Source organism: Pseudopodoces humilis, chromosome 2 (genome assembly GCF_049639895.1).
Source record: "Pseudopodoces humilis isolate 2021_Gansu_Grassland_sample_001 chromosome 2, ASM4963989v1, whole genome shotgun sequence".
In the NCBI taxonomy this organism is placed as follows: Eukaryota; Metazoa; Chordata; class Aves; order Passeriformes; family Paridae; genus Pseudopodoces; species Pseudopodoces humilis.
In genome coordinates this window covers 61838936-61862545 of record NC_142201.1, presented here as the reverse complement: position 1 = coordinate 61862545, position 23610 = coordinate 61838936, and the positions used below count along the sequence as shown (strand labels likewise).

At 38.9% G+C, this 23610-nt stretch overlaps 1 protein-coding gene across 8 annotated transcripts in view; it reads right to left on the bottom strand.

Annotated features, from left to right (window-relative positions):
• Positions 1 to 23610, bottom strand: part of FNDC3A (fibronectin type III domain containing 3A) — a 113216-nt gene that overhangs the window by 18238 nt on the left and 71368 nt on the right. For all 8 annotated transcript variants that reach the window (XM_014250103.2, XM_014250106.2, XM_088051262.1 and 5 more), the window contains 9 exons: positions 21568 to 21626; positions 15804 to 15961; positions 14575 to 14634; positions 10543 to 10681; positions 10036 to 10089; positions 9296 to 9420; positions 5915 to 6089; positions 5220 to 5306; positions 21 to 159 (listed from right to left, as the gene is read on the bottom strand). In XM_014250103.2, coding sequence (XP_014105578.2) covers positions 21 to 159; positions 5220 to 5306; positions 5915 to 6089; positions 9296 to 9420; positions 10036 to 10089; positions 10543 to 10681; positions 14575 to 14634; positions 15804 to 15961; positions 21568 to 21626 — 996 coding nt within the window. The remainder of the gene's footprint in view (positions 1 to 20; positions 160 to 5219; positions 5307 to 5914; positions 6090 to 9295; positions 9421 to 10035; positions 10090 to 10542; positions 10682 to 14574; positions 14635 to 15803; positions 15962 to 21567; positions 21627 to 23610) is intronic.

The following is a 23610-nucleotide window of genomic DNA, read 5'->3' as shown; positions in this document are numbered from 1 at the left end:
GAGCTGGAAAACATTCTTACCCCAGATTACTTTAAAACTTTGTGCATGAGTTTTTCCTTTCACTGTGGGTTTTGAAGGTACTCCAGGTTTGTCTGGACAAGTAATGTACTCCACTGTCTCACTTGGACTGCTTTTCCCTTCTGAGTTATAAGCAGTGACCTGTAAATATATATAAAATACTATGAATGCATTGGATAGTGGTATGCTATTCACTGTTTTTGGTAAGGAAAAATTAATTCATACTGTATACATAGATAGACACATAATAAACTAGCACAAGAACTAAAGTTATTATATACATTCATTTTACATTTTAATTAGTCCCATAGTTAGACAATCGCTATACTGAAAATATAAATGCATGCAAAATGCCAGAAAAAGCCAAACCCTTAAAAAAATCCCTCCCATCCTAGTATAGGACCTTCTTTTATAGAAATACATTCAGAGATAAAAAAAGTGTTTATATGGGTAAGTTGTATTAACAACATCAAAGGGATTTTATAAACTCTTCAGTCCCAAGGATCATTATGGCAAAAGGCTGTCATGGAAGTCACATGGAGGACAAGGAATTATATTTGTCAAAGGTAAATCATGTTTAACCAACCTGAGTGCTTCCATGATCAAACAACTTGCTCAAGAAATGGAGGACAGCTGGGGACATCATCTACCCTAATTTTAGTGTCATCTCCACAACATATACATAGATAAGCTGGTTAAGATAGCACAGATGGACCACAAGATGGGTGTAGAGAACCTGACAGAATGCCAGGCTCAAAGGGTGTTGGTTAATGATTTGAAGGCAAATTAGCAGCTGCTCATGAGTGGATTTTCTCAGCAGCCAATCCAAGGTCAGATTCATTATCTTTAGAAGTGATCTGGGTGATAGGAGTGATGCTCCCAGATTTGCATATAGCACCAAACTAGGAGAATATAGACATATGCTGGAGGGAAGAGCCATTATACAGACTTTGATAGGCTGAAATATTGAATGAACAAGAACTGTATGAGCTTTGGACAAAAGATAGAGTCTTGCACCTGGGATAGAATATTCCCAGCACCAGTGCAGTCTGGGGTCTCACTCTAGCCAGTTTTTCTTTTTTTAGCTCTGCTGAGGAGGGCATTGGGATTCAAGTAGGAGCAAGCCAAATGAATCAGCAAAGCATCTTGGCAGTAGCAAAACCAAATGGTTTCATGGGTTGCATCACCAAGAATTTTCCCAGCAGAACAAAGGATTTAATTATGTCACTTTACTCAGCACTTTTAAAACCATGCTTGGAATACTGTCCAGTTTTGGTCCTTCCAGCTCAAGAGACACTGGGAAACTGGAAAGAGTTCAGAAAAGGGCCAATGATGATCAAGAGGGCATGATGATCAGAGGACTAGAGAACCTGACACTGGAAAAAAGAGCTTTCTTTTATTCTGCCTGAGTAAAAAGAAGTTTCACTGGGAAGGATCTAATTGCAGCCTTCCAATACTTAAGAGATAGTTACAGAAGAGATGACATTGCCTTCCAAAGGATCTGTAATGACAGGATGAGAGCCAGCAGACATAGTGTGCTAGGGGAAATTCTAGCTGTATATAAGAAAAGAAATTAATTTCTGTTAGAACAGACAGCCCAAAGAAGTGGTTGAATTGTCCTTGCTGGAAGTACTGAAATCTCAGCTCAACAGGGCTGGGACAGGGTTGAACTACCTAAGCCTTCTACAAAAATTTGACCCAGATGATCACTAGAAGTCTTTTCCAACCTAGATTTTTCTGTGACTCTAGGAAAACAAATTTGTGCTATTCTTTACTTTGTACTTTTTAGTTTAGTAAAAAGGTAAACCACCTAGGAAAAAAGAAAAAAAGGAAAAGAGTTTTTTTCAGTTTTTAGATCTGTTTTAAGAATAAGCAGAATCAAAATGACAGCAGTGATGTTAGTACAGACTGAGAAGAGGAAATGCAAGCTAACATGTCTCTCAGACATTAAGTCTCCCAGTACAGTTTACAAGATTAATAATCATCTGGTTGTCTGTGTGTCCTTACAAATTAAGTTAAACAGGCAGTTAGCATTTACGGATTATAATATGGTTTCAAATGGTTATAAAGCTTCTTTCAAAAGCCTTAAAGAATATTACTACTAATTAAGTCTTTCCCCTGTATAATAAAAATTAAAGACCTGATTAACTTAACATTTGTTTCTCCTTTATGGTCCATGAATGGGTGAACAGAGACTTCTGTTTATTGTTTTGCTAATAAAAACAGGGTGCAAACATGGGAGTTTATTTGAATGAGAAACTTAGGATGTTTAAATAACTATACATTTACTAGTAACCAGTATAATTAATGTGTAGTATTACTTTCAAAGGAAGACTATGGTCACGTCCTACAAAAGCTAGTTTCAAGACAATGACCTATTCTTTAGTTCATGTGTAGCGGTAATAATGCTAGAAATGCACTGTATATTTTAAATTATTTAAATACTAAGTTTGTGTAAAAACCCCAACAAAATCATATTCAGAAGTGCAAAATATAATCTGAAAAGGAGTACTCACATGCTGTAGTGTTAACTCAAATCAATCAACTCAAACTATTTCCTTCATATTGCAAAGAGAAGCTGTTCTTCAACAGTTCCCAATTCTTCCTTAAGAAATAGTATTTTAGGTGTATATGTGACAACAGCTATCAACATTTCTCACTTGCAGGAAAAAGGCAAGATGAGGTTATTCTGACTGTACCTCAAGTTGCACCAGGGGAAGTTTAAATTGAAAATAAGGAAAAATTCCTTCACAGAAAGAGCAGTCAAGCATTGGCAAGGCTGCCCGGGGAAGTGGTCTAGTAACCACCCCGGAGGTATTTCAAAGGTGTGCAGATATGTTGCTTAGGGACGTGGTTTAATGCTGGGTTAAGAGTTGATCTTACAGGTCTTTTCCAACCTAAATGATTCTGTGATTCATACTGTGGGACACATCTTTAGCTTTGTTCCAAAACTCAACTAACTATTCAAGAGTGACACAGAACATAGAATAGCCCAGGCTGGAAGGGACCTGAAAAATCACCTGGTCCAACCCTTCAGGGCAATGTGAGCCTAGATGAGATTATCTAACACCTTCTCCAGTCATATCTTGAAATCATCCAGTGATGGGGACTCCACCACATTTCTGGGGAGGTCACTCCAGTGATTACTTGATCTCACTGTGGAAAATTTCTTTCCTATACCAAGATGAAACCCCTTCCAGTGCACCTTGCAACTCTTTCCCCTTGTCATCTCCAGGTGGCTCCTTGTGAAGGGAGAACCTCCCTCCTCTCTGTAGTCAAGTTTTAAGTGCTAGCAAACTGTGATGACATCCCTTTGAGCCTTCTCCAATGAGGTAATATGTAATTCCTTTAGACTTTGATTATAAGGCAGGTTCTCCAGCCCTTTTATAATTTTTCTTTGGCCCAACTCTCCACAAGAGACCTTTGGACCAACTCCCACTCTGCCTGTCTTTTGTGAATTGTGTGGATCAGAACTGAACACAGCTATCCAAGTGTCATTTGACACAAGCTGAATACAAGGAAGATTTCTTATCTCTGCTAGCAATGCCACCGCTGAATCAGCCTAGGATCCAGTTTGCCCGAATGTCCCTTTCAGCAGGCTGCTCCTAGCCTATAGTGGGCTCCTTGGTTATTGCAGCCCAGGTGCAGAGCTTTGTACTTGTCTTTGTTAGTCTTCATACTGTTTTTGCTACCTCACTCTTCTAGTCTGTCCAGGTGTTTCTGTAAGATAGTTTTGCCTTCTGATGTGTTCATCTGACCACTCCATGTGATGTCATCAGCAAACTTGGTGAGGATGCTTTCAATTCCACTGTCAAGATCAGCTGTGAAAACGCACAGCACGGGGCCTCTTATCCCTAGGAGTTCCTAATACAGACATGCTGTCAGCCTAACTAGAAACCATTGATCACTACTCTCTGAGTGGGGCCTGTTGGCCAGTTTCCTACTCATCTAACCCTTTGTGTTTTGCCAGTTTGGCCAGGGAAAAGACTGTGGGAAACTGTTGAATGGTGCTGAAGTTCAGGTAAAAAACACAGGTCTCCTTGGACCAACTAGAAGTGTTACCTTGATGTAGGATATGATCAGGCTTGTCAGCCATCATTTACTTTTGGTGTAGGCTATTCCCAACTGCCTGCTTGTAGTATTTCCTAGGAAGACTTTTCCATTTCTTTTCCAGTGACTGAAGTAAGATTAATGGGCCTGTAGTCCCCTGGGTCCTCTTTTGGACCCCTCTTGTAGGTGGGGGGTATTCCATTTGCCCTCTTCCAGACATCAGGGATATCCGTTGACATGTATCACTTTTCAAATGTTACACATAGGGGTCTTGTGGCAATGTCAGCCACTTCCCTTTACATCCATAAGTGGACTGAGCCCTTCCAACAGACCAAACCCCAGCTTTGTCACTGCTATCTTATCCTGTGATCTGAGGTCCAGTTATGCTGGTAAAGCAGAAACAAAGAAGGTATTAAGAATCTCTGCTTTATTTGCATTATTAGTAACTTGCCTCTTTGCCCTGTTTAGGAACGGCCTCTGTATGTCTTCCCTGTGCTTCTACTTCTCACACATCTGAAGAAACATTTTATGTCATTCTTGTTATCTTTGGCCAATTTCAGTTCTAGTTGATCCTAAGCCTTCCTGACTTCAACTCTGCCTGTCCTGGAAAAGTTCTTGCAGTCCTTGATGGCTATTTGATCACCTTCCCATGGCCAGTATGCTTCTTTCCACCTTTTAACCACACCCAAAAGCTCATAGTTAGGCCAGACTTCTTCCTGAACTAATAGTTCAGCCCTCATGCTTAACAGAACAGGCCATGGTAATATGGATGACTTATAATAATTTTTTTTTTAATCAAGGCGGCTCCTTACCCTAACACTTTCATTGTGTTTACTATCAAAGAACCCATAGCTACACAAAGTATTATCACCCATGTATATGAAACAAACCAGCCAAATAAAAAACCCCAGCTGCTAAGAACACGTACTTATGGCTTGGAATTTCAAGATATCTGCAACTGTGTTATACCCTTGCAGAGGTTCATATTGCTTCTGCAGAAACAATAATGCATGTGTTCAGCTGACAGTTTTAGGAGATTCAAATAGTAAGAAACTGGCATAAAATTCAGTTTTCCTTAAAAAAGGGCCCTCCCCACTTCTAAGTCAATCTCAAACTAGTCTGGTGCCCAAACATATGAAAAAAAATCTTACCCTAAATTTATATTTTGTACTACGCCTCAAATTCTTCACCGTGTAGGTAAGATCATCACCATCATATTTTGGCTTGAAACCATATCCCTGCAGAATTAAATAGGATTATTTGAACATTAGCTTTGCAGACCAGAGGATCTAACATACTTCATACAAATAAATTACTGTTTCAGACTGTAATTATTATGTGTCCCTGACAAAGTAATAAGTGCACCTTCATTGTGTAAACACAAGTTGTTTTTTTTTTTTATAAGAGGTGTGAATTCATTAACCATTTTCCAACCAAAAGAGGAGAAAATATCAGTAAGAAAGACATATACAGTCACTGGAAATTTTACCTAACGCTTTCAAAAGGTAGAACACTACTGATTTTGAAACAAATGTTGTTAGTCTGAAATCACATCTAGAGGGACCACACTTCATGATGCAATTGCTTTGATCTACTCTTATAAGGCTTAACTTGCACACACAAATTCACAAATTTTTAAGCAATTTAAAAGTCTTTTCAGAAATGGGGCTTAATAATACTAAACAATTAAAAGAAGAAAGCTAGGTGGCCTGGTCACAGCAATGACAAGTCATTAGCTTAATTTCAGAAAATACAATTCCTTGTAGAATAGTCTAGCAAAAATAATCATTGCTATACTAATACAATAATGTATCAAACATATTGAGAATAATCATTCTAAACTTACTGAGTTCTCATCCTCCATCTCTAATATATATGAGATTCCTTCATCTGATGGTGTTCCTGAGGGTTTAGTCCACTGAAGGGATAACCAAGTAACTCCAGCATTAATCAGCAAAGGACTTGCTGGTGTGGTTGGGGCAGTGCCTGAGGTATGATACAGGACTTCTTCACTAAAATCACTGTTTAAAACAGACAATATGTAAACTAACTAGACACAATAATTAATAGCTAAAAATCAAAATTTGTACTAAACACAGCTATGATAGTTTCTTGGAGATATGCACAATGGGAAATTGTAAGCTGTTATATTGCAAACAACTTAACTTGCCCATGAGTATGTCAGTAACAAAATATCCGAACAAGGTTATCATGTTCATAATTGAAAGATTCCTTTGTATGATATAATTACGTTTTACTAACCAAAATGTTTTGCTTTTTCATATTAACTCAGTATTCTAAAACACTAAAGCTCTAGATGCAATAATATACGACAGTGTCCTTCCTTTTCAAAGTGAAAACATGAAGGCATAAAAACATTTACGGCAAGACCTCAAAACAAACTTTGCTTATGTGTTCTGAGCTTACTTTGAAGTACTGGTTTCCCTAGAGATTCAGAAAATAATAGAATATTCTCCTTCAATGGTGAGCTACCTTAAGAGTTGATAAAATCAGAGTCTTACTGCAGAAAAAGAAGTAGAGTTTATACCAGTGAATCTCCTAACACAACTGTTATCTTTATTTGATTTAGATTAGATATACTGTGTGGTGAAAATACAAACAAATTACATAAAAAGAGCTACTGTGAAACAGAGGGATGCAAAAGTCAGTGAACAGGTTGTACAGATAGTCTGACATGCATCCAGCTAGACTAAAAAGCCCCACCTGCTCTCAGCTGGCTTTGCTGCTTTACATCAGATCTGAAGCCTAAAGCTAGTCTAGTATTTTTAACCATATGAAACTAATGTCAAAGATGTAATTTTAATCTAAAAGCTAAGGACTATCTAAGTGAGCACCAGTAAGCCCTGAAAATCCTCTGTATTGCTTAAACAAAGGTACCAGTTAAGTGTCTCATGTGTTTAGAACCTGACTTGCCAGAAAAATCTCAATTAAAAGATAACTCAATTTCACTTTCTCTCTTACTCAACCTATATTATAGCAAAGCACATTTTGTACATTTTGGTCTGTATTGAAGTATTTTTGGCATTTAAAGGAAAAAATCTTACAGACACCACATTATCAAGAGCGTTGATAGCACAGAAAACAGACATATTGCCTGTGAGGACTGTAAAAGAGATGTGAAGCAAGAAGGGCAAAAGTTAAAAACAAGAGAAAACTTCCAAATTCGTGGGAATAGTAATTTTTTTTCCTGTAAGAAGTCAAAAGCAAGAAAATTTCTGGAATGGAAATTGATACCTACAATATATTTACTAAAAAAAGATCAGCATTTTATAGGCAGTCTGAAGCAAGCATGAAGAGAGGTTAGATACAAGTAGTATGTCTAACATTTTTCAAAATGAACTATTGAAGGAGTCAACTTACAAGTGGATATAAGGTAAAAAAAACCACATCTTAAAAAGATTTAATCTCTAAACTTGCTTGAACCACTTCAAAATACACTGAAATAAACTAAGAGTTCCAACCATAGTCATATTTGAATAACTATTAAACAATTCCCTCAGAAGTACAGTACTATTTATTTTTGGAAATAGATTTTATTTTTTCCAGTTTTCTTTAACCACTGTTTCATGTAGGTTAGAATTAAATTTAAAAATTAGTAACTCAGAGATAAAATATCTATTCTTGTTGGTGAAATTATTTAGACAAAATTTTGTCTCCAGATGCCTTATGTTCTCAACATTCTTCATAAGGGATAAACAGGCACTCTGCACTAATAAATATTATTTCAAGAGACTTCCTAATTAAATAGTACCATAAAGACAAAAAAGCTCATCTTCACAAGGCTATGAAATATTGATTTAAAAATCTATTTAGTGTGATTAGTTTAAGAAGGGTACTTAACTGAGCAGTGTCTTCAAAGCTTATGCTGGAGGAATCTTTAATATGTGCAGTTATTCTTAGCTATTTACACTCAGATGCAAAAGGGGAACAGGAAGAGAGTCCAAGCATTGGACCCTGCTTAACTGCCAGCTCCTTCCCTCTGTCTTTGTTTTTAACAGTTCCAACTGAATCTCACCAAGACAAAGTCCAGGAGCAAATCAAGAGAATAATTAATTCCAGGAGCATCATCCAGAAAGCAGTAATATAATAAAGACTATTGGAGCACACCAAAGTCATTCTAGTCTACTGTCAGAGGACACTGTAGTGGCAGAAAGCAGATGCTTAAGGAAAGACATAGGAACAAGTACTTTATGCAATGCATTCCCTGAGTACTCTCCAAAGCCTCCCAACACATGCCTCAGATCTCCTGAGCCAGCTGTATTTTCCACATACTTAATGGTCTGCAGAAGATTCCTTCTGCCCAGCATGAACCTGTGTCTGGCTCCCTACTCTTTACATTGTTCTTCAACACTGGCCAAGCAGGCACTTTTTCTCAAGCACCTCCTTCTTCCAGATAAAGGACACACAACACACATCCTCTATTTCATGCTATAGAAACACCACTTTAGTGAGCTTCAACAGAATGTTCATAATATCTGAATTAAAAAACAAACACAAAAATCAATTTTATGCTGATGGTGAAGGAAACTCTATTTTTATGCCCCACAGGACTTCAAAGTCCAAGTACGACTAAGTAGCCTCGACATCAGGAATCTGCTATAGAGGAGATGAGCTCTGGTAGTGTGATTGCTAGCCAGGTGCATCTGCTTTGCCTGATGATGAACAAGCACACGCAGGAACTAATGCACTCATTAATGCAAGCATAACTTCACAAAACATTTTTTTTTTCCCAAGTTCTTACTTATATTCTCCACTGAAGTTACATGTCATTCATTCAAAAATTCAAAACAAAGTTTAGTGCTCTATAACATCCAAAAAGTAGTAATTAAAAGCACGAACCACATATCCTAAGCATTTATAATAAGCTCTAGAGCTTCCAAAGAATTCATTGATAGGGCAATGTCATATTCTGTCTATTTCTCAGAGTAAGAGGAGACTAACAGACACATTAGATGAAGGGACAATATCACAGCACACAGGCTATCTGCAAAAAGAATAATCCAGTCACATACTGTGAGTTAACTAAGAAGTTTGACTAGATGATCACTGTAGGTCCCTTCCACCTGAAAGATTATATACTCTATATCCCATTTCAGACCATTTGGACAAAATAAATTTTTCTTTAAATGCCAACACATGTTTTTCCTAAAGCAGCACACACATACATGCATATGCATTACATATTTATGTATGTAATAGTATTTACCTCATTCCCATGTCATTTTTGGCTGCTAGCCTAAAGGTGTACCCCATGGCTGGTGATAGTTTAGTGATCCTGTACTGCTTCTGTTGACCGTAATAACACTGGCAAAACTCTCCATTTCCTTTTCCCTAAAAAGTAAAAAGTTTATCATATTATTCACCTTATTACATATGCATCCATTAATTAAAGTACATACAAACATGATGTAAAACCCTTTTTTGAAATTAAATATAACTGAAGAATCTCCATATGGCGAGGCAGTGGCATATGAAACTTTGTATTAAATTAGCAGCTTTTTTTCTTCCTTTCCATTTCCCAGTTCCTTGGGGCTGAAAGAATAAAAGCCAGGAAGATCCTGCAGCTCTGCCATCTCAGGACAGCTGTCCAGGTAGAGACTGCAAGATTGTTGCAGGGCCATAGTTGATCCACCCACTTATTAAAAAAGAAAGACTGTTGCAGGAAAATGACCCTTCCATGCCAGCTCTTGAACACAGTATTGGACTACAAGTGAAAAAGCCACTATTAAGAGCGGCAGAATCATGCAATTAAGATATTTTTATTTTATATCCCCTGAGAAAAAAAACTGAGCAGTAACTGCATTTTAATAATTGCTTCAGGAATTACATATTTGTCACACACCTGTAAGCAGAAATCTTAATTTTCACACAACTTGATATACACAGTCACATACAGCTACTTAAAAAATATAGAAGACTGAAAATACAATAGAATAGCTTGCTTACTTCATCCCATTCTAAAAGGTAACTGTGGATTTTGGAACCATTATCACACGATGCCTGTAACAGGAAAACAAAAAAATTAGAATTCTAACTGGATACAAGTCCACTTAAAAAAATGCATGTGTGGGCCAAACCATGAGAAGAACAGTGGAAGACAAATAACGCTCCCCTTATACGATTGTTTCACTTGCCAAGACAGTCCTAGTTCAGTCGTCATACAGTGAATGCTTATTTCATTTTGGTCTTTTTCTCACTTAGTCCTTGAAATGCATTGGGTACTGAAGTCAGTAATTTTACCTTGAAAGACTCCTTGCTTTTCTGTGAATCCTTCTCTTTTTACTGAAGTCCACATTTAACCCAGTAAATCTATTTCCAGTCAGGGAACTGTGACTGAAATTAGTAGGTCTGACAAAAACTTTCAGTTTCAATGAACTGGTATTTTATTGATAAATCCACAACAATTCTAAGAGTTTAAAATATTTATTTTAAAGGCTGTGAAGCAATCCTTACCTTCCACTGAAGAGTAAGAGAATTTTTGGTTCGATTAGTTATCCTGGGCAAATTTGGAGTATCAGGTTCACAACTTGCTGTGGTAAAACTCTCTGCTTCTGAAGGGCACCCCTTTACACAGTTGCATTCTACTTGGACTCTAAAGTGGAAGAGAGTCAATAACATTTTGCTTCAAAATCTGTAGTTCCAAAGAAAACTGAGCATTTGGAATTAAGTTGCTGCCTTGCTGCTTCATTATTAAAATATCACTGTTAGAAATAAATAGCTGGGGGAAACATCTCCGTCAATTGAAGCAATAAGGAAGAAAAGAGTCCTTTACTTCAGATGTACATCATTACCATCAGTCGGCTTTAGTCTCACAATTATATTTAAAATATGTCTGTTATTAGCTGTACTTTGGTTGGAAAATAATGGTAGCATTTTGCAGGCTCATTATCTGTTGTAGAGATATGAACTTATATTATGAATAATTCTTTTGCAAGTGCTTTCGTCAGATGAGCACAATGAAGTTGTTGATGTATTTTCAGAGTATCCTCTGCACTCAAATGAGTGTCCTGCTGAGTGTGTTCACCTTGTCCTTTCGTTTAGTAAGGCTATGAATTAGCTCTCCACATACTTCAAAAGAGTGAATTTTGTTTCTGTCTCAAAGAGAAATGGCTTGTTTTTCAAAAGGCTTGTTTCCAAAAGGAAATACATGATAATCATCTGGCCTCCCCCCTGCCCCCTAAGCTGTGCAGCTATGCCTTGCCTCATCTTTGGGTAAATGGCACATTACTTTCTTCTGATTCATCAGTTCCTTTGAAAAAAATCCCAAAACCAAAACTCCCTAAAAAACCCTCTCCTCTGCTCACCAATATAAGATCTGGGTTTCCAGCTTAAGAAGGTACAAAAATCCTGACATATTTTTGATGCATGAACAACAAATCACAGGAAATTTGGTTTTACAGATTTTACAAACAGAGAGAAGACATTCAAACAGTGACTAAAGTTGAACACGAAGTTGTTTGTGCTTTCATACAGTTGCAAATATGTAATTTGTCAGTTATCTTGGTGGTTGAGTTGTTCCAGTTTTTTTTTATTTTGTGCAGCCTTCATATTGGCAGAATTCTGTTTAGGAAGAGCTTGGATGGCCAAGCCACTGATTCCCATGTATTGCCTACAACCACCAGAATTAAGCAAGAAAAAATATGAATGTAGGCCAATAGAAGAGGACTTAGACTGAAAAGAAAATTTCTAGGCACTGACCCTAATGCTCCATGAATTTTCAATTTCAACCTTGTTGGATAAAATATATAAAATGCTACTAAAAATAGGAACAAAATCACAGGTAAACACTTTCATATGAAATAGCTTAGAGCCAATTTACCATTCTTCCATCTCCTGACCTTGTGATCCAGGCAATATGGGGGCTCAAATTAAATGAGGGTTGTAATAAGAACAGATGAACCCTCTTTTGCTTTCAGTTTGACAACCAGGACAATACTCTGGAAAACAGATCTGGGAGGTGCAGACTCCTTCACACCAAGGACTGGGAACCTAGCTCTCCTACTCGAGCAAATGTCAAAAAGGCTACTGCACAAGGCAAGTCCTATCCTCAATCTGATGTGGAAGGAGGCAGAACATTGTTAACTGGGACCCATACTCTGACACACTTCTGCCCTCTCTGCTTCCTACCAGCTGTCTCTAAATTGCTTCCCTTGGTCAGTACACAGGCATCTTGGGGTTCTCCACAAAGTCAAGAGAAGCAGGACATTCAGTCATGTCTAAGAAGGTAGTCCACACTTGCCATTACCTCCTGAAAAGGCACTTCTTTTAAGGAGGCCTTCATTTCTGCCTTCACAGTGTTATTTATTTGTAAACTGATGTATCCACACTCTTTTTATTAAAAAACAAAAATCACAGAGTAGTTTCGGTTGGAACAGACCTTTAAAGGTCAACTTGTCCAAACACCCCTGCAAAAAAAACCAGAGACATCTTCAACTAGATCAGGGTGCTTAGAGCCCTGCCCAACCTCTCCCTGAATTGCTTCCAGGGATGGGGCATCCACCATCTCCCTGGGCAAGCTGTTCCAGTTTTCCACCATTCTCAGTGCAAAAAATTTCTTCCATACATCTAGTCTAAATCTACCCTCTTTTAGTTCAAAACCATTATCTCTTGTCCTATCACAACAGGCCCTACTAAAAAGTCTGTCTCCATCTTTCTTACAGGCACCCTTTAAGTTACTGAGTTTTCTTCAGGCTGAACAACTTCTGTGGCCCTCCTCTAGAGCTACTCTAACAAGTCACCGTTGTTCTCATGATGGGGATCCCAGAGCTGGACACAGCACTCCAGGCGGGGTTTCACCAGAGTGGAACAGAAGGGCAGAACCACCTCCCTCATCCTGCTGGCCACGCTGCTTTTGATGTTGCCCAGGACACAGTTGGCTTTTTGGACTGCAAGTACATGTTGTCAGGTAATGCCCAGCTCTCCATCCACCAGGACCACCACATTCTTCTCAGCGGGGCTGCTCTTAATCCCTTCATCCTGCAGCCTTTGTTGATACTAGGGCTGCACCTTGCACTTGGACTTGTTGAACCTCATGAGGTTCCCACGGCCTCACTGCTCAAGCTTGTCCAGGTCCCTCTGGATGGCATCCCGTCCTTCAGGTGTACTGCAACTGCTTAGTGTTTTCTGCTGGAAGCTCACTTTGAACCCACTGTCCATGTCACTGATGAAGATATTTGACAGTACTGGTCCAAGACAGGCCCCTGAAAGACACCACTTGTCACTAATCTCCATCTGGACATTGGGCCATTGACCACTATTCTGTGAATGTGACCATCTAACCAATTCCTTCCACCAAGAAGGGTACTGTTGGGGACTGTCTCAAAGATCTTACACAAGTCCAGACAGCTAACATCTGCAGTCCCTCCCCTCAGGCAGGACTTGTCCTTAGTGAAGCTGTGCCAGCTGTCCTGAATCACCTCCTTGTCCCTCATGTGCTTTAGCATGGCTTTTAGAAGAATCTGTTCAATGATCTTCCCAGGCACAGAAGTGAGGCTGACAGGTTAGTAGTTCCCACAGTCTTCCTTCCTACCTTTTAATAAAATGGGTGCAGTTTTTCCAGTCACACAGGACTTCACCTTGTTGCCGTGACTTTTTGAATATGATGGAGAGTGGTTTGGCACTACATTAGTTAATTCCCTCAGGACTGAATCTTAATAGATGTAGACTTATGTACAGGTTCCTCAGGTGGTCTCAAAGCTGTTCTCTCACTGTGGGAGGGACCTTCCACCCTCAGTCCCTGTCCTGCTCTCCTTCCACTGGTGAGGTGTGAGAAGGGAGATTGCCAGTAAGACTAAGGCAAAAAGGTAGTCAAGTACCTCATCCTCTTCCTCATCCATAGTTACCAGTTTTCCAGTTGTGTTTGTTTGGGAGGATATGCTTTCTCTGACCTTTGTTTCTGGCTGACAAATATATAGAAGCCCTTAGTCTTTGCATTTTCTGCCAACTTCAGCTCCAGATGACCCTCCAACATTTAAAAGAGGGAAGAACAACACCTAATCACATCTTCCCAATCCTATGCTATTTCTTCTGAGCTCCTGATGTAGTCAATTCTTCTAGAAGGGCAGAATCACACTGAGCTGGGGGCACATTTTATCATGCATATGGGGTCAGGTTCACTGATCTACTGGAGCAAAGCAAAAGTAGCATAATATGACCTTCAGGTGGCCAAGCAGGGAGCATCTTCCAGGGCAGATTCCACAATCTGCTGACTGTGGAAAATTGAATAGCAGCAGCTGTGCCTGGCTCCAAGGACAGAAAAAGGTCACTGTGCTGGTATAAAGGAAAGAGCATGAATGTAGGATGAATGTACACCAATCTTGTCTTATGTTGTCCAAAATGGACAGTCAGTTAAGTCAAAAATGCTGATTTGTGACTCAAAAGAGGGTAAGAAGTGGTTAAGACCATCTCTGAAGTCTTAGGTAAATACACAGTGAAACTTTTAAAACATTTCTACTGAATTTAATGACGAAAAAGTAAGATACTCACTTTGCATGGTAATCAGTTGCTGGCCTAAGATCATTTACAGTAACTTTATTTTCTTCTCCACTGGAAAGAGATACAAGTTTATTTAAAAGACTGTTTCAGAATTCCATACATTTATAAAAAAGACATGTATCATCTAACTTAACACAACTTCTATGAAATGTATTTGACAAGAGTTTGTATTTTGCTAAATAGAGCAATGTGTCAATGCATTCATCTCTGAATTTTAGAGGCTTCTTGTGTTATTCCTGGCTTTTTTGCCCTGGTGGTTTTGGGGCACTTTTTTGTTTCTTGCTTTCTAAAGAGTACCAATTATTTTCTTCTTTACTTAGTAAGACAAGCTGTATGTGTATGCATGTATGTTATTACTCAAAAAAAAAACAAACTGAAGTACTGGAGCCTACAGCAGTTCAGTCCAGCCTTGGAAAAACAATTATCTAAAGCTGTACCTGACTGCACAAACCTACTTGTTAGAGCCTAGGAAACAGGAAAGGCACCAAAATAACAGCTATTAGTCTGCTTTTGCTGACATCAGCTTATCTTAGCAAAAATCATTTCTCTGTCTCTAGTTTCTTGGACAGGGATACTCAACTTGTAATTTAATGAAATCCATGGAAGGTCTCTAAGATAAACTAGCTAGATACAAAGGTCTGTAACTATTAGAGAACTCTATACCCTTAATTCTGTATTTTACTGTCATATTTCTTCAAACTGCAAAAAATTGACAAAACCATTGTGTTAGGAATGAAACAAATGAAGAGTTTTGTTTGCTTTGCTGCTGCTATGAGTTGTGAATGAATTTTCTTATTTTTTTCATATCAAAAGACTATCTCTTACCAAGATCAATTTTAATGAAGGAGGGATAACCTTACTGTGAGGAGGAGCATGTGCTGACATAAGAAGTAATAAATACAATTTATTTTTCTCACTACTTGTATGTCTCATTGTTAGAGAACTCATAGTGTCTAGTGCAGCTGGCTAAAATACAGCAAAAGTGGTATTAAATTATGCCTCCAACATGCAAGAACAAAATCTTTACAATCCAGTTGATGACAGAGACTTCAGTAATAAAATGAAATGAATTCTACTGAAAAAAGGTAGTTAATTTCAAAGCAGAAGTTATACAAAACTGCTAATTATTTAACTTTCTGGACAAAAAGCAGATTTTTAATGAGGTTTTAAGCCACATATTTCAATGCAGCACTGACTAAATAAAAATAGCCAACACCTACATGTACACAGTTTTGTACTTTCCATCTTTTCCAGTACTTGAAATCATCACTTCATAAGTATAAACCTCTGGTATGTCATTCTTGCCTGTGTCTTCTCCAGTATCACTGGATGGAGGGGACCACATCAGCAGGGCTGTTCTTGCCTGAATATCCGAAACCTGTAGAAACACAAAGTTTTGAGATCTCTGCCATTTAAATGCTATTGCATATAAATGTTAATTTGCACAAAGAATCAAAGAAGAGAAAGAAAAATCATATACCATTAGCAAATCAGAGTATTTATACTGATACGCTAGCTGCTGACTAGTTTTTTACAGAGGAAATCAGGTTGGAAATTTAAAGAATGCCATTAGAAAAATGCAGTGCTGGGTAGGGGGCTGAGGGCAGAGACACCTGTTGGTACCGAACGCCACCCAGTGGGCTGCAGAAACACAGACCGGAGCATCGGCCAGGCACAGCGATGGCGAAGCACATCCTGGGACATCGGGCACTTGATTAAACCATGCTTCTGGCACCTTTTTCTTGGAAGGAACTGGTACTAGGACTTTTTTAACACCTTCTTGTTTCTTATGAAATGTAGAGAGATGAAGGCATATTCACAAGGTCCATGTACATACACATAGAGACAATATCCTGAAGAATTTCTGTGATGGTGGTTACCTGAGCACCCCACCCATTGCAAAAAGGTCTGGATAAGAGCAGTTGGTGTGATTGAAATAGGAGTATAACCAGTGTGTGTGACCTCCAACTATCCAAAAAGTGGCCCCAACAGCCTCAGGGGTGTTAAATGGAAACAGAGAATCACAAGGAGACCCCTGAGACTCACAGGTCATCAGCTTTAGAAGTGTAGAGGTTGCATGAAAATTTGTAACAGTTGGCGGGTAAGAGATGATGGAATGGAACACAGCAATGATCAAAACCTGGCCTGACAATGTGAAAAACTGCCCTACCAACCACTGCTGCCTCCATCCAGGCCTGATGGACACCGTGAGTAGCTGCACCCCAGCTGGTGCAACAGGTATGGATTTGCAGCCCAGGTGAGTACAAGTGACCTCGTGGAGAGCTCTCTCAATGGCCTGCAGATTAGCAGATTGTAGGGAACAACAAATTCTAGGGAACAATGCAGTCACACATAAAGCTACTGAAGCAGCCACATCTTCCAAAGAAGATGTGCGACTAGGGGCACCCAAACTCCCAAAACCTGAAAACTGCTGCCTGAAACTCATATGTGCTGCAAGGGGCTGAGTATGCTCGTGTGTTTGTAGGTGAGTTCACAGGTGCATGCATGCATGATTACAAATTTTTAGGATTTACTATAGAAGAATGCCTAGAAATTTGTGGCTGCTCATAAGTATTGCACATCTGCTATTGAGGTTTACATATTGCACCCACACACTGTTTCAAATCATTTATAAGAGAACTCAAAACACATTTCATTATATGAAATTACAAGTTTTACAATATGACCGCAGTGTATGTCTATTTTGGGAATAATTGCTTTTGAAAATCTATTACCAGAGTATCAGAATCAAAAAGCTATCTTCACAACTGGTGCTCTCAAATTGCTATAATCTACTGAACTAAAAAACTGAATAGGTCAGCTTCAATAATGAAGCAGAGAGAACATGACTTATTAATAACAAACAGAAAGGAAGAAAAATCACACTATGTGAGCCTCAATGTCTTGGAAACAGCATCACTCAACTCTTATGCACTAACAGGGCTGTACATCATATCCTAAAAGGGATCAAATATTGGTAGAAATAAACACTGAAGTTTCACTTTAAAATCTGGTAAGAAAAATTCCACTACTATCTTGATGCAATCACAAACTAGGCTAACACTATCTATAACCACCACAGTAAAATTCTAGCATTTCTGGAAGTCTCTAGAGTTGTGGGAATCATCTGATAAAGTTTCCTCCTGGACAATCTTTACCCCATCCCCTCCTGAGTTGCAGCAAGTGGCAGAAGATCCTGAGGGAAAGAAATGCAGGTTCCCTAAGGACCTGTACTTCAGGACTAAAAGATGCATTTTAAGATGATCTGTTCCTAGGTTTAGCTACTTTAACAGTTGAATTTTTTTTTCCCTAGTGTCTAGGCAGTGTCCTTCTTACTACCAGCTAAGCCTACTAGTCCTAGCCACCATGGAGCTGAACATTAGATCTTCCCTTCCTTTTGCAGTTGTTTCTCATGCATTTGAAGACTGTTAGCATATGAGTTTCCTCTCACCTATAAAATCTGGTAATTCTCACTGTTCTTATCTCCTACTGATTCATTTTCTTTAGTGCTTTGCCCAGAACACCCCATCCAACACTGCTAATGCCAAACTGCCACCTGACAGTTTACATTTCCTTCATACATAGGATATTTTTTAAAAAAATTCTGTGACATAAGGAAAAAGAAGTCTTTTTGAAGAGCCAAGATTTAAGATCAGAAGAATCAACTACTATTATGTGTTCTGAGACACTGAGGCTTTTTCAAAAAATTTGGCATTACTTGTTACTTACAAGTAACTTGCTATGCTTATGCAAGCAGCTGCAATTGATTCTGGTTGCAACTCTGAGCCCTATGTGCTTCTGCAAAGCAGAGTATAATACTTGAGTCTTTAGCTGTGTGGAAATAAGAGGTGGGCACACTATCATTAGCAATCCAGCTTGCCAAAGTGAGTCTCCTCATTAAATATGTTACACATGCCATTTGGGTCAAACAAAAGAGCAGTTTTAGCATGTGCAGTCTGGATTGCATTCACAGTAACCCAAGATACTTAACTGTGAGTAAGGTGCATCACATGCCATAAGTCCACAAACATACACAGAACCAGAAAGTACCACATTCTTTAAAGGGATTTACATGCTATATAACCAACCCTCAAATTCTGAGCACTTACGGCCTCTTAAAAAGTACTCAGCCTTCTGCATCATTCTTTATTTGGCTTTTGCCTTTTTTCTTTTTTTCAGGTCTTTTTTTTCTGCTTTTGTTATTTGGTTAGCAGACATGACAGCTGGTGAAGACTTTGCTCAAACACTGAGGTGCAATTTGCAGAACCACTCCAATCTACATCTGGGTATAACTCATTCAAGACCCCTAAGTAGAAGAGTCATCTGGTGTCAGTACGATGTTATCAACTTGACTTAACACTGCCATGTATGAAAGAATAGGGGATCCATATGGGGAAAAGCTCATGGAAATCAGAATTCAACAGGAGTTTGGAGGTAGAAAAATTGATGCATCCCATACTGCATAGAACTGAAAGTTACTTGTGAATGAAAGAACATGATAAAGACCACCACCTGATTTAGATGTGCATGCCCTGGACCTGGGCACTGAGACATGAGACAGCCCTGAAAGGTCACAGCCTTCAGCACTATTCCATGCTTTCTGGAGTAGGATATGGTGCAATGGACCCTGTACTGTACAGCACCCTGTATGATCATCTGACTGTATTGCCACCACCACAGCCAGTACTACCTGTGTCAGCATGGTTCACCCAGGGAACAAAGTACTGATGATCCATCAGAAACCACAATCCTCACAGTAAGTGCTACAACCAAAACAATAATAAAAAAACCGCAGAAATATTTTTGATGAGAACCACAAAGAGAATGTGTGAAAAAACGAATTTCTGGTTCATTTGAGGGAAAGCGAGGAAAACATTTCCTTGATGAAACTAGGAGCGTGGCTTGAGATCCTGCAAGGCCCAAGTAGGTAACACAGACTTCTATCACATCACACCATACTCCCCCAAGCTGCAACATAAGCTAGACTTCCACCCCCTCACAGCCCTGACAGTCCCTTGCCTTCATAAAGCATTAGCCTCTCCAAGTGCTGGAAGTCGGGATTTTTGCCTTGTGTACACTCTGTATCTGTAGCAGACCACCACTGCCTGTGATGCCTTCTGAGGCCTGCAGAGATCACTTGTTGCACACAGCTACATGCAGTGATGTTCAAGCAAGAACATGCTGGGGAGAGGAACTAGGGCACTTGTCTAAAAGGCACGGATGGTTGAGTCTTGAGGGCAGAAGGAAGTGAAAGAAATCATGATAGTACTGGCACTGCATTGCTTTTCCCCAGGTCATTGGCAACACAGCACAAGAGCCGGCCTGTTGATTCATTCTCCTCACAGTCTCATTCAGAGAGTTCAGAGCTCCCCTTGGCAACATAGCCACTAACACCCTAATTTCAAGCAGCTCCCACCTCCATGCTGCTTAGCCACCAATGACACAGGGGCACCGAAGACACGTCAACCCATCCTGATGCTTGGACAGAGCAGGACACCAAATGTTCAGAACTTCCTCTGTACAATCCCTCCTCAACACTTGGCGAACCACAGAATCACAGAATGGCTGAAGTTGGAAGGGACCCCTGGAGGTCACCTGATCCAACTGCCTTGTTTAAATGGCAGGGCCATTTAAAGCCAGCTGCCCAGAATGATGTCCAGACAGCTTTTCAGTATCTCCAAAGAGGGAGTCTCCACAAACTCTCTGGCCAAGTTGTGCCAGAGCTGATATCCTCACAGTACAAAAGTGTTTCCTGATTTTCAGAGGGAACCTCCTGTGTCTCAGGTTAGGCCCAGTGTCTCTGGTTCTGACGCTGGGCACACTGAAAACAGCCTGGCTCCATCCTCTGTGCACTTGCCTTGCAGATATCTATATACATTGATAAGATTCCCTCTGAGCCTTCACTTCTCCAGGCTAAACAGCCCCAGCTCTCTTGGCCTCTCCTCATCAGGCTGTAAAGAAACATATGAAAGAAGAATCAAGACTAGGGCACTAAACTGGGGCTAGGCTGCCTGGAAAGTGAAGGGAAGAAGGTACGTAGCTGATTACTGGAGGAAGGAGCTGACTTGACTGGACAAACCAAGCTCTTCCTGGAGTTTCAGTTGTACGGACTATGCTACAATGGGGAACACAGCCTGTTTTTACTCAGGCAAGATGGTGTACTCAGGATTGTGGTGAAGATTTTTGGAAAAGATATACAAATCTTTACAGAAAGGCTGGGACCAGGGAAGGTTCAGACAACAAAAGAAAAAAACATCGGCCTGCTCTAAAATGCAAGAAATTACTGATCTTGGCAACAATGCTTTAAAGAGTATCAATACAAAAATATGCTATAGTTTTACAAAATGAAAATACATTAGTAAATTTTCAAGCAGGTAGGCCAGAAGTCCACTGCTGACAGTCACCTTCTGTAGTGAATTTTATGTCTCTCTTCCCTGAAGCTGCCAAAAACTCTTAAAAAAGAAACTGGTCATATTTTTTCTCTAGTTTGCAAATAAGGTTTTACAGAACCTCATTTTTGGTGATGTTTCCAAAATCTTGCCAGGTACCTCTCATGCCTAGAGATATGCAGTGTGTAAAATTGTTTCCTGAGCAGTTAAGACTAAACAAAGTTGCAGGAAATTGAGAACAGATTCTGCAGTATAATGTTATATTAAGTATCATATTCCATTAAGCAGCATCATTATACTACTGGCAATGTTACAATCTCTCTCTATGTTTTTTAAGTAATTTCATTAATATTGAGATTCTCAGAATAGCCAGGAAGAATTCTGCAGAGTAAGTATCAAGACAGTTTTAGTTTCGTAAATGTTAATACACTAAAAATTGCTTTAGTTATTCACAGTACAGTGACTGGAAGTTAAGTGAATTTGCCTTAGTATGGAAAATTAAAGACCCTTTAAACTTAAGAGAGAGAAATGTAGGTGTGACTGTGTAAAATAGCAACAGATATATTCTGATTTTATGGAAACTTTTGTTACTTACCACTGGCTTGGCTATATTAGAAAGAAGTGCTTCCAGTGCTTTTGTTTCTTCATCCTTTTCTTAAAAAACAAAATCAAAGCAAAAGAGAAGTACCCATGAATATTGTGCAGTCATTTTACAATGAAATAGCTCTTCAAATTCAACAATTGCACAAAGAAGGAAGCATTTATAAAGTAGAACATCTTGCTAACTTGTATTCAATTAGGACAACATAAAACCAAAAAAGCTTCTGAAGAAGTTGTTAATATAAAACTATTTCTAAAGCCTTTCTATGCTTTATGGAATACAGAAAGCCTGGTTATCTTTTATTAATGTATAAGTTTAAACCAACTGCTGCTCTATAGAACTTCAGGTCTTGGATATTTTCCTCAGATTTCTTTTTGGATGTAGATGCAGTCAAGTTACAGTAGTTTAAACATGTTATTGCACATCAACTGGAAGCCTACTGGTGACACTGCTGGCCTTCCTCATTGCAAGGAAAACAGTCTAAGGTGTTTTGTGTCAGCTGAAGGCATAGCTGAGCTTTATAAAGGATTTATAACTTACAGAAAGCATTTTATCTCCTTTTCTCATGTAATATTTAAATTTTATTATCTCAATAGTGTAAGTGAACAGACTACTCAGTTTTGAAGGTGTGGCCAAGCATTTTTAATTCATTAACCTGCCTTAAAACATAAAAGAAAAACAAAGCCTGACAAAACTCTTTAAAAAACATAGATCAAACCTATTTACAACTTTGTTTCTAAGACGGTTTATGCTGTTGAAACAAATCAAATGCTTTTCTGACTTGTATGACAGCTCTAAGTCACTGCCTTCTGTTTGACAAGTCTAAGTCTCAGTACATAATTTTCCCCAATGTCTCCTGAAATTATGTTGAAAAGTGGACTTTCCCATTTTTCATATAAAACACCTCTAAGGAAACATCACTATAATTTTTCTAGCATGTGTAAAGAATGGTGTATTTCATCGCTTGTGCCTTGTTCAAGTTAGCTCATGGATAAACACCAACAAAGAAAGTAAACTGAAGACAAACAGAAAGTGAACTGCCACTCTGGAACTAGTGAAAAATATTCAAGTTTGGAGCAACAATTCCCATCTTCTGATTTTAGGTTGTATCTCAAATGTGACCTTTGGTACTAAGCTTTCACAGGGTATCATCTATACTTGTTCTTAAATAGCTCTCATAGGCTGAGATTTCCTGGTTTTCATTAGATGTACTTTCTTCACAGTTCTTTTGGTTTACAGCTATCTAACATACATTGGCACAAAATTATTACCTCAAAGCAAACTTCAGAGAATTGAGAAAAATCATGGTTTACTTCCATTAGCATCACCAGTTACAGTTCCTTATTCTGAAAACTGCTCCTGGCTGATGACAAGTCTTGGATGTTACGTTCACAATCAGAAGGACTATGGCAGAGACCTCCAAGTTGCATAGTGACACATCATCAGATTTGACAATGATTGTATGACTAAGTGAATTCAGTCCATCTATGAGATAACAAGCTTTCCAGTGAAATAAAGGTATTAATAGTAAGCACACTCCCTATGGTAGTGTCTTAGAAAACATGATCTCACAGGGACTAATGTGAGGATCTGCCTTTTTCTACATGGGCCTTTCAACAGTGAGTGGGTAGGGACAGATCAATTTTACGTAAAAGCAGTATCTCTTTTACAAAATATTTTTTATCAAGATGGATGTATGTTTTCTGATTCAGACACTTGATTCTCTCCATGTTTTCTACAATATCAAGCAGGCCATCAATATTCAGTGATTCCTTAAAATACAAGCACTCCGAATAAAGCAGAGATTTTTCTTTAAACAGTGTCATGACGTGTGACTCAGTATTTTCTCAAATTTACATGGAGACTTCCATACCAGTAGTTTTTATTCTCTTAGGCCCACATTGCCATGTGATGAGCAGGTTGATCACCCTTAACTCCACTCTGTGTAAGGGCACTTACAGGCTGCTACTTAACTTCAAGACTGTCAAAGTGTGGTGTTCTATTTACAAATGTTACGTTCAGCCAGACACTGGACTT